This window comes from Haemaphysalis longicornis, unplaced genomic scaffold (assembly GCF_048455015.1).
Source record: "Haemaphysalis longicornis isolate Haplotype H1 unplaced genomic scaffold, Haemaphysalis longicornis Haplotype H1 scaffold_12, whole genome shotgun sequence".
Classification (NCBI taxonomy): Eukaryota; Metazoa; Arthropoda; class Arachnida; order Ixodida; family Ixodidae; genus Haemaphysalis; species Haemaphysalis longicornis.
Genome location: NW_027526225.1, coordinates 35064500 through 35076760, shown reverse-complemented (window position 1 = coordinate 35076760; position 12261 = coordinate 35064500). Strand labels below are relative to the sequence as shown.

At 46.1% G+C, this 12261-nt stretch overlaps 1 protein-coding gene across 1 annotated transcript in view; it reads right to left on the bottom strand.

Annotated features, from left to right (window-relative positions):
* LOC144162560 (receptor-type tyrosine-protein phosphatase T-like) overlaps positions 1-12261 on the bottom strand; it is a 73713-nt gene that overhangs the window by 24145 nt on the left and 37307 nt on the right. The window contains exons 14-15 of the mRNA XM_077693150.1: positions 6596-6680; positions 6411-6487 (exon numbers count right to left, since the gene is read on the bottom strand). Of these exons, the coding sequence (XP_077549276.1) occupies positions 6411-6487; positions 6596-6680 (162 nt within the window). The remainder of the gene's footprint in view (positions 1-6410; positions 6488-6595; positions 6681-12261) is intronic.

Here is a 12261-nt window from a genome sequence, read left to right as displayed (position 1 = left end):
TGTAGGGCAGTCGCTCTACCAACTCAACTAACCAGGGGGCTGGTCTTGTGAAGCGTGAGAGCTCATTGATCCACAACTGGAAGTAAAGGACAGGACGAAACTTTCTTTAACTGCAAAATTTTTAAAGAAGTTGTACAGCTTTCGTTTGTTTGTCCCCGCATGGGGCACCTTGAGCAATCTTGGTGACGGTACTGGCGATACCGCGGACCCCGAGCCCCCAAACATAAGCTGGATCCAACCGTGGCGATGTGTTTATAGGTGGAGGGTTAGAAACCACGAACGGTGGCCGTCGGAGCCCAGGTGAAGCTCCGGCGGATGGGCTCCCTGTCTGTTTATCAGGCAGGGAGCTCCGGGACCTCCTCAGCTATCAGGGTAAGGTTGTGGAAGAAAGTACCCCCGTCCCCTGCTTCTATACATACTGTATGGCATTTTCAAAAACCCCCCCCAAACGTGATCGGTCCCTGAAAAGGGGCCGCACCGAAGTATCTTTTCCCCAATTGCCATCTTTGACATTTCCTGAACCAGATCATTACTCTCGATTTCTTGTCATGGAGTCCCTCAATCCAACCCACCCTCTTGCATCTCAGTCAGTGTTCTTGATCGCAAAATATCTTGAAGCCATAATAGGAAAATCATATAAGTGCAAAAAACAAAGGTCTGGTGAACTACTAATCGAGGTAAATGACAAGCAGCAGTCCACGAAGCTTCTAGCTCAGACTAGACTGGCTGATCTATACATCAGGGTCACACCCCATCGGAGCCTCAACAGCTCGCAAGGTGTGATATCCGAGACTGATCTCTTGAACGAAACGGATGCGGATCTCCTTTCCGGCTTGAAGGATCAGGGCGTCACTGCCGTGAGACGCATCACCATCCGCAGAGACGACAAGGAGATTCCCACCAAACACATTATCTTGACTTTCGACCGCGCAGTTCTTCCACAACACATCAATGCAGGTTTTATCCGTTGCTCCATCCGTCCCTACATCCCGAACCCGCGGCGCTGTTTTAAGTGCCAGCGGTTCGGGCACGGTACAAACTCCTTCCGTGGCCGAACGACGTGTGCAAAATGCGCGTCGCATGACCATCCGAGTGACAACTGTACATCCGACACCCTCTCTTGTGTGAACTACGGGGGGGCGCATGCAGCCTACTCCCGCAAGTGTGAAAAATTTCAAATGGAAAAGAAGATAATTAACATCAAGGTCACGGAGAACATCACCTTCCCAGAGGCGCGAAAGAGGTTCGCCTCTTTCCCTCTGGGGAGGTACGCAGACGCGGCTCGCCGGGGGGCGGAGCGGCGTCTGGTTTCCACAGGGACCCAGTTCAGCGAGTCTGACCTGGTCCCACCCCCGCCCCCCGCTGGGTTGCCTCACGCAGCCCAACCCGGCACTACGCCGCTTGCTGAGGCAGGCAGCGGTTGTGGTGCAAAACACTCCTGTCGGGACCGGTGCCGCTCCCGCCTCTGTCTCCCCGTCCTCCAGTCCGTTGGAGGGTACCGAGGTGATGGACACCACGGGCCCCGCACCGGCTCCCACCGTCACTGCACCGCCCGTGCCACCTCTGGCGCCCCCGACGGTGGCGGCTCAAACGAAGGGCTCCCGAAGAGGGGCCAAGTCCGGGGGGCCCGGTCCGTCGGGCACCCCTCGGACATCCGACGACGAAATGGACGTCGGGCCGTTCCTGCCTGCAACGCAGCGCAAGGAGCGGCCACCGACTTCCAAGCCTACAGAAAGGACCAAAAAGCCCAATCCAAGAGTAACAGCCCCGAAAGACGACACATGAACACACACGAACACACACATTCCAGTCATTCTTAAATTTAAATAATGGGAACAGAAAATATTATCCAATGAACTGCAGAGGCCTCCTTAAAAATCTTGACGATGTGTATGAGATTCTGCATGCCAGTCAGCCAAGTATTATGTGTCTCCAGGAAACCCACCTCAACTCTAAACAAACAAATTTCTTAAATAGGTACATGGTATTCAGAAAGGACAGGGTTGGCTGCACCCACTCTTCAGGAGGTGTGGCCATTATCGCCCGGAAATCATTAGCATGCCACCCTGTCACTTTAAACACTGTCCTCGAGGCTGTAGCGATCCGTACCATAATATTTAATAGGTTGATAACGGTATGCTCTATTTACATCTCTCCTGATTTTGCACTTCTGAGCTCTGATTTCGAGGCACTGGTTGACCAGCTGCCCGAACCATACATACTAACAGGCGACCTTAATGCGCACAACTCTCTTTGGGGCTCCTCCAGAACGGATGCCCGAGGTCGCCTGTTAGAGAAGTTTCTTACATCCTCCGGAGCATGCCTTTTCAACAAAAAACAGCCTACATACCATAACTTAGGACACAATACATACTCTCATCTTGACTTGGCTATTGGTTCCGCAGTTCTCTTTCCATGTCTTGAGTGGGGTGTGGGCTCGGACCCATATGGTAGTGACCATTTCCCCACTTCATTAACGTATATAGGTATAGGCCCGAGCAGTCCATCTTCCCATAAAAGGTTTAATGAATCAAAAGCAAACTGGAGCACATTCACACAAACATCTCAACTACACCACACATCCATAAAACACCTACACGTGGAGGAAGCCGCCCAACTCGTCACGGCGCACATCCTCGACGCCGCCGAAAAGTCCATTCCCCAGGCCTCCAGTGGGTCCCGCACCCCAAGGAGGCCCTGGTGGAACGAGGACTGCAGGCGGGCGCGAGAGGCCCAGAACAAGGCGTGGGGTGTCCTTCGGCGGTACCCCACGTCAGATAACCTCATTTCTTTTAAACGGGCAAAGGCTTTTGGAAAGCGAGTGCGTCGTGAGGCGAAAAGGGAGAGTTGGCACACCTTCCTTACTTCCATCAACTCATACACTGACACACACAAAGTCTGGACACGAATACGAAAACTAAAAGGACAACAGACACACAGCCTGCCCCTGGTTAGTACAACAGGGGACACACTGGAAGACCAGGCTAACACACTTGCACAACACTTCGAACACGTGTCCAGTTCAGCACACTACACAAACACTTTCATGAAACACAAAACATCTGTAGAAAAGAAGTCCCTGCGTGATAACAACAAGTCGCACACTTCTTACAATTCTCCTTTTTCAATTCATGAGCTGAAGGTTGCTCTGAGCACATGTAAGCCTTCAGCTCCAGGTGCAGACAAAATCACATACACCATGATACAACACCTACACCCAGACACTCTTGAAACACTCCTACATCTATACAACAACATATGGCTTTCGGGGCACATTCCTCGCTCTTGGAGGGAGGCCATAGTAGTGGCTTTCCTGAAGGAAGGAAAGGACCCTTCCTCTCCAGCTAGCTACCGGCCCATCGCCCTCACAAGCTGCCTGTGCAAGCTCCTCGAGAAGATGATAAACAGGAGACTCGTGTACTTCTTAGAGTACAACGGTCTTCTCGAGAGCTGCCAGGCGGGCTTTAGGGCGGGGCGATCTACGAACGATCAACTCGTTGCGTTAGAGTCATACATTAAAGATGCTTACCTCCATAAGCAGTACTGTATGACAGTATTCTTTGATCTTGAAAAGGCGTACGACACTGCTTGGCGGTACGGCATCCTCAGCGATTTGAAGTCCTTTGGTATGTCGGGTAGCATGTGGAACACGCTTGCCAGTTACCTCTCTGAAAGAACGTTTCGCGTGCGAGTTGGAACTGCACTCTCTAGAGTTCATGTGCAGGAAAACGGTGTTCCGCAAGGTGGAGTTTTGAGTTGCACGTTGTTTATTGTAAAAATGAACTCTCTTCGGAAGGCTCTGCCACCAACCATTTCCTGCTCAATCTATGTAGACGACGTGCAATTATCCTTTAAGTCTTGTAACCTGTCTATCTGCGAGCGCCAAGTCCAGCTTGGTGTTAACAAGCTAGCTGGCTGGGCAGATAGCAACGGTTTTAAATTTAATCCAGTGAAGTGTACTTGTGTTCTGTTTTCGAAAAGGCGCGGCATTCGGCCGGATCCAGACATCAAACTCAATGGTGTCTCAATTCCAGTCACAAATGAACACAAGTTTTTAGGTGTAGTCCTTGACGAAAAGCTCTCGTTCATTCCACACATAAAACAACTTAAACATAAATGCTTAAAGGCCATGAATATACTCAAGGTTCTCTCCCACTCTTCATATGGGGCTGACAAACAACTTCTTTTACGTGTCTTTACCAGCCTGATAGGTTCACGATTAGACTATGGAAGCGTTGTTTATGGGTCAGCAAGTAAGACATCCCTCAAAATGCTGGACCCAGTGCTTCATCTGGGGCTCCGGTTGGCATGTGGTGCCTTCCGGACTAGCCCAGTCGAAAGCCTCTATGTGGAGTGTAATAAGTGGAACCTACAACGTCAGCGAGCATACACAGATCTCCTTTTTGCTTTTAAAATGTCATCTATGCCACACCATCCTTTTAAATCGGCTTTTTATGATACGTCTATGACTGCACTACTCCTAAACCGACCATCGTTCTCTGCGCCCTTCTCTTACAGAGTTAGAGAGGAAGCGTCAGAGCTTTCTGTCTCCTTTTTAGACACCATACAAAGTTCTCAAACAGATGTTATAGCACCATGGCATCTCCGCCCTGTATCATGCGACACATCCTTTATACATGTAGATAAAAACCGAGCTCCCACATGTGCAATTCTGCAGCACTTCCTGTATTTGCAGCAGAAGTATCAATTTTCTGAATTTTATACGGACGCCTCTAAAACTTCCACCTCTGTGTCCTGCGCGGCGCATGGGCCCGGCCTTAATGTCACTAGAACTCTTAACAGTAATACCAGTATCTTTACGGCAGAGGCTTATGGTGTACTTCTTGTTGTTAATCATATCCTTCAAAGTCACATCCCACAATCCATTATATATACAGACTCCCTCAGTGTCGTGCGGGCGTTGTCGTCAACAAAGTCTTCAAAAAATCACGTTGTAAATCTAATAGTCAAGGGTATTATGTCTGTGTATGTCCACAAATTTAAACTAGTCCTTTGCTGGGTCCCTGGCCACTGTGGTATAGCCGGGAACGAAGCAGCGGATCGAATGGCCGCTGCTGCTACACTCTCGAATACAGTAGACATAACCACATTACCCTACACCGACGTGAAACCACACATCAGACAACAACTTCGCAAAACATGGCAAACACACTGGAGCGAACAAACCGACAACAAGTTACACGTAATAAAAGCACACTTGGGACCATACACCACCGACACACGCAATAGATACACTGAAGTCGCCTTGGCTAGATTACGGATAGGGCACACTCACCCAACGCACTCGCACCTGCTCACTGGATCTCCAAGACCTCTGTGCAGCAGGTGCGGAGAGGCCCTATCCGTGATCCACATCCTCATAGAATGTAAGGCACTCGACACTACACGACGCAAACACTTCCCTCAACTACACACACGACATATTCCACCACACCCATCATACTTCGTAGGAGATGATGCCATGTTTTCTGTTCAGCGCACGTTTAAGTTCCTATCAGAAGTTCACTTTTTACAACTCATCTCATACCACCCATAGCTTTACCCCTGGTCCTATACACCAGCCACCTTATTTATTTTTTAACCACTCTTGTTCTTCACCCTGGCCCTTTACACCAGCCGTACTCATAGTTTTTAACTGATTTTATTTCGTGTTGTCTCCTCATCAAATAACTTTCTGTTTGGCGCTCTTTGCCCGTGTCGGCCTTGCGCCAATAAAATCAAACCATCATCATCATCAGCTTTCGTTTGTAGCAGTATGGCTGCATTGAGGTGGGTGTCAAATTTTCGCGCACCGGCATTTAGTAATGCTTTTTCACTACCTTCTCACGTACACAGAGGTGATCATGAGCATATCGCCAGTGTGTGTTTTCTAGGAACATTTGAATACTTTTCTCGATTCCAAACCAAGGTGGGAGAGCAAAGTTAAGTATAAAATTTAAATCATTTTTAATAGTGTTGATTCGAACGTTTATCAGCAGTGTACGAATTTAATGCGACGGTTCATTCGCAAATGTTTCGGCGCCCAAATAACAAGATATCACACCTCGCGCATCTCCCACGTGATTGTAAGGAGGACCATGATACAAACACTAGGCAAAACAAAGTTCCCCGAAAGAAGTTCGCGCAAAACATAAAACACTCAGTTGTGGTGATTTGAGTACATTTATATGGACTCTCCAATTTTCGGCGTTGGGACGCGATACACAAACACTACATGCAAATGGTTTGTCTCGAACGTGTTTCACAACTTCAAATCACGATTATCAAGCTATAGTGTTATGCTTTTAGAAAACATTTAAAACTAAAATAAAGCCATGGCCCCACAGAAACACGGCAGCCAATTTCGCATCGCAATAGAAGTCTTTTTGTAGGAAGCAATGGCTGCTTACATCAACGTATACTGCGTTGATGTAGTCCGCTGTTAAAGCATCAGATGGTGCCTTCAAAAGGGGCCTCCTAGTGTCGCCTGAAAAGATGGATGCACAATGTTGTAATGACAGGAAATAAACAGTTTACTACGCCACAACGTACAAGAATGTCCCGTTTTGTGCGACGTACCAGCTAGGATTCTTACCCGAGAGATTCTTGGAAGTGTTTTTACCGTCGCGAGCGCTTTTAAAGTGCACCGGTCCTGAACCAAGACACAAGTGGCCAAGTTCCTGCGGAAATGAAGAATGTGACCAGAAAATTACTTCAGAGCTTCAGCTAACTTTTGACAGTGGCTGAGAAGAAGTAGGCATAATTCAGGGCAGCGGTTTATGGAATAATTGGAAGGACAGCCTTAAAGGGACACTGAAGTGATATGTAAACATTGCGGGATTACTAGCGCAAATTGTAGTCCGGAGTCCCCAGGCCATGTTTCGACCACTCTAGCCGCGTTTACGCGATTTTATTTAGTAGAAAAACTAATTCGAAAATGCTGTCCTCCTCTCTTTACGCTCGCCCATTTTCTTTGGCGTTTTCGTGTGACGTCAGGAGGGGATGAGCTGGCAATTGGCTGCGCCACGGCTGCGCTACTGCACGGCTCCCCGGCCGACAGAGTCAGTCGGCCCAGCGTTTCGTCCGCCGGCCGCCGGCGGGTCGTCGCAATCAAGGAGGTTAAAAAAAAATTGCTTGGTCGCAATTCGTTCGCTTAGTTGAAACGAAGCCAGGACACGTTTGTGAATGGAAGAATGTGCCTTTCTTTACTTGGTTTGTTTGTACACTGTATCTAGCTCCAAGTCAAGTTCGCTTCACACAAGTGCTGCACAAGCGCACATGCGACGCTTCGCTGACTGGTACGCCAGTAGGAAAATATAAGGCCTCTTGAAGGCAGGAGAAGAGTCAGCGAAGTCAATATAGGTACTAAGGAAATAAAATCAACTGATAATTTTACCGTACAGCGTAAAACTAGGGCACGGGAAGCACTTTTTTGCGCTGGGCGAACAAGCACAGCGGTCAGCAGCACGACTACGCATCTGCGAACGCTTTTCCGTCTACGAAATGCAATTGCTAGACGTGAGCTACTGTGGAAACTCGGGCGACGCTTACTGCACGATCGCAGTACAACAAATAGTCATCTAAGCGGCTTGAAATGCCAAAACTAAATAAAAGTGTAAACCGGTTGTACAATATATACCCTATATTAGCAAGGCCTTCGCGTCCCGCTCCGTGGCTCAGTAGTCGGGGGCGCCGGGTATGTCACCGCAAATGTTTTGCAAGTCACGAGTTCGAATCCCCGCGGGTACGTGCTTTTTTTTTTGTAAGTTAACTTTTTTGTTTTCCGCCTATGTTTTCTATATTGAGTTCACCTTTTTTGGGGCCGCAACGTTGATGGCTACACGAACTAGTTCACAAAACGCGCGCAGGCTGGCACATGCATGGCGCGCTAGCGAGTTCTCGTTGGCGTGATGTTGCCATAAGCACCGACTGCTTGCAGGCAGTGGGCACAGACCAGAATGAACAGACCCTTGGCCTGGTGCGAACACGCTTTTTACGATACAGGCATGGGGGAGGCAAGCTCCAATTATGGGGGAAAAGCGCATGACATTTGGGCGTCTACGGGTACGCGGAGGGCGTTCATGCACTGCGTAGGTTTCGGCTAGTGAATGCTACTATTCCAAGCCGTCCTAGGAGGCTTATCTTTATGCATTTTTACAGCTGACAACATGGCAGAAGCGCGGTACGATGATTACTGAGTCATTGAGAATGCCCATCCAACAACGCCACCGGTTGTGTTTTACAGAACCGAAACCGAAACCGAAACTTGTTTGGTTGCTCACCTTGGGCATCGTCCAATCACGGTGCCCGCTCCTCCTAACGTCACAGCTTTAGTTGGTGCGGCCGCCGCAAACCGCGCATGGTAGTTTTTCTTCTTTCACGCTTTGTAAAATAATTACCGATTTGTCAATCGTAAAAACGATGAAAAGTGTACTAATTTGAGCCAGTCTACACAGTGCAAGCAAAAACGGGAGCTTGACAAATTCACTTCAGTGTCCCTTTAAAAGGCCTTGGGCTTGTCGGAAAAACAGGCCTTTATTAGAGCTACCTGAAGGCACATGGAATAATACATGAAGGCAAATAATATATTATATATATTATAATATAATAATATAGGATAGAATAAGATATTATATTTTATTATAATATATGGAAGCAAAACGAATAATATAAACAAACCCACTACGACTCGGTAAGCTATGCTGTCAAAACCTAATTTATGGACTGAGCTTAGCGCCACCGGCGCGATTTCACGCAGGACTAGTTTCTTTTACCAACTATCTAAAAAACAGGTTAACGTAGAAGGAATACTGGTAATTGAAACGGCACGCAGGAACACTTGTTTTAATCTTTTAGGAATGTTAAATGCCTTCAAGACGTAGACAACAATCCAGTTCACCATTTCTATGAGGCAGTCACAAAACATCGAAGCAAATTGTGAGTCTCCATCCTTACTGAAAACCTACATGCTCAATCAAAAAATTTATTCCACTCTACCAGTTTTGGTCTTGTGCTGTTTGTGGGCATGGATAGAGTCACTGAAGCCATACCATGGTAACGGGCCAACTTTCTACCAGTTTTAGCAATAGATGCTTTGATGGTTATTAAAATTGCAACGCAATTAAGCCAAGGGAAACTAGAAGACATACCTGCTGAGGCAAGCAAATGATAGTGTACCGCTCTGTGCTGGTGGTAAATAAACTTTAGAACTACTTGGAGGTCTGAGGCAAAGCTTCACAGCAATAATCGGCCGTGTGGCAGAAAACCTTTAAAACACATCGTATTGTCTCAGCCAATTTTATCCCTTAAGGCACAAAGTTTGGCTAGTTTGTTATTTACTGACTGCCTTTTTCAAGGGGAAAAAGGGACTAGAACGAAGCTGAAGCACACAGGAGCCTGGCTAGACCTCAACTGGTTGAAATCTAGTAGTTGGAGTCTAGCGAGGGTCCTAGGTGCTTCCTCTTCTTCGTCCTTGTTCCTTTTTTTCCCAGTGAGAGGCAGTTAGTAAATATTAGCACAGCTTTCACGCGTGCAAACAAAGAAATCTGCAGAAATTGATAGAATTATCTACTAATGCGTAGCTTTCTTACACCACTTGTCCTGAGTGTGAGTTGTTAGTCATATTTTCTGGTTTTGCAAAATCCTGACCGACCAATTATCTCCAATGGCGCTCCTATAACGATTCAAAGTGGAACACTCGCGAAATCTGCATTATTGTGGAAATGCAGGGCTCTATACAGCTTGCCACTTTAAGTAATTGCTTTATATTTTCCTTACTTTACAGTTCTTCAAAGTTTTGTTCGACCAGTTATCTTGATTTACGCTGTTATAACGATTACATTCGGAACTTTCGAGAAATCTGCATTATTCGGAAAATGCAGGGAATTACATGGTACGGCAGTTTCTGTAATTTTATTTATATCTTTTTTCTAATTTTGCAAGCGTTCCAAATTTTTTTCTACTAATTACCCCATCTACGATAATATAACGATTATAGATCGAACTTCCCCAAAATCTGCATCATTGTGTAAATGCAGGTCATTATATAATTTGTTATTTACCGTAAGTTTTTATATTTATGTTATTTATTGTATTTATAGGTTTCCTTAAAACATTTATCTTCATTTACGCTTTTAAAACGACTACAGGGGAAACTTTCCCGAAATATGCATTATTGTGAAAATACAAGCGTTACACTGTTCAGCATTTTCCGCAACATTTTAGTATTTTTTATATTTTTGCATTTCAAAATTTCGTCAGAACAATTGTCTCATTTTACGTTATTATAATGATTACATTTGAAACTTTCGCCATATCTCCATTATTGTGGAAACACAAGGCGTTACAGGGTTCGCCATTATCTGTAATATTTTAAAAATTCAGATTTCTGTTACTTGTTAAATATTTCGCTCCACCAAATATGCCATTTATGCCATTATAACGATTACAGGTGGAACATTTGCGAGGTTTGTATTATTGTGCAAAGGACATGCGTTATACGCCCTGTATTTTCTGTAAATTTTAAATGAGTTCTTCATTTTTAGATTTTTAAATGTCGCCCGACTAGTTACCTTGATTTGCGTTATTGAAACGATTACATTTACACTTTCGCAAAGTCTGAGTTTTTTTGGAAATGCAGGGCGTTACATGGTTCGCCATTTTCGGTAATTATTTTATATATTTCTTATTTTCTGGTTTTTCAAAATTTCGTTCGACCAATTATCTGCATTTACGCTGTTAACACGATTACAGGTGGACCTTTTGAGAAATCTGTATTATTGTGGAAATGCCATGCGTTTTACGTCTCGCCATTTTCCGTATTTCTTCGTATTTTTTCCCTTTTTTCAGTTTTTTATATTTTCGTGGGACCAGCTGTCTCTACTTACGCTATTACAGCGATCACAGGTGCGAATTCCACGATATCTGCATTTTCGTATCAGGGCAGGGCGTTACACAGTCCTGACTGAGTAACGGGGGGGGTGGGGTGTACTCGTAAAAAAATGTTAAGCCCTAAAAACGGCGCGGCTTGCACTAGTGGTCCAAAGCTGACGAAACAGCAGAGCTGGTGGCCCCTGCCCCTTCATCGGACACCCGGGTGTGCATGTCACATAGATTTCGGCCGCTGAAAGTTGCGTTGAAAGTTCTTCATGACTGGCAGGTGTGACTACTTTTGTCCGCAGAATTTCCCATCTCTCCCAAAATGCACGGCGTCAGCACGCGTTAGAACCCACGGGGCCCGATTTGCGAACCCGGCGTCTTAGCGCCAATTCGGCATTCTTGCTCTATCGTTCAAGGATGAATGCACGCGAAATTGCGAGAAGAACAGCAGGCGATCGATCGCGCCATGAACACTGAGAGGTTTCTGGAAGCTCCGGCTGGCCGACACGAGGCACTCCTCACGAGGCGCATGCTCACGTGCACTCGCTATTTTTTTTTATTTTCCCGTGAGCTCCTCACGTGGCGCAATCAATCGCACGAGCGTTGACGACGCACGCCCAGAAGGCGCACGCCCACGTGCGCTGGGTATTTTTTTCGTGGTATTTTTGTCTGGTAACTCTGGACGGCGGAAATACAAGTTTCACTGCTTTTCCGTTAAAATAAATTCCTTTTTGTACAAAAAGATGGGGGGGGGTGCATGTAGCTGTAAAGACGTAACGCTGCTTTTGCTCTTCCCTGAGGTCAGGGAACTACTCTTCCCTGAGGTCATGTTATTTCTCAACGAAAAACTATGATAAGACTAGCAAATGTTTTTCTTATGGTAATGTTATTTCTCAATGAGAAATTGAAATTACGGTAGCAAAAGGTTTCATTTTTCATTGCAAACATCCACCGGCGCAGATAAGACAACATAGAATGATCGAGTAACTCTTAGGTGATTCCTTTTCTCGGATCAGAAATAAAAGCAACGTTGTTATTGTCTTGTGTTTAATGGCACATCAGCAACTAAGGCCATCATGCGCCAAAAAGAAGGTTCTATTTTTACTCTTTGTTTTTAGTGCAGCGCACTTTAGGGGCCGGGCTTGTCGTCTTGCTCGTCCACAGTCACGTGACCTCATACATGCAGAGTCGCGCACCGAGAGTCCCGAGGCGCCAAGCACCCAAACAGCGGCTTCCAAAAAAACACGCGCTTGTCTCTCTATTGCGCATTTTGGCCAAAAGTGAAGAGGATGCTTGAACAAGAGGTTTATATATGCAGAACCATTCAAAACTCCCCCTACCGCTGGAACTTTTCGTACATTTCCTCACTCTATAAAGCAAAGA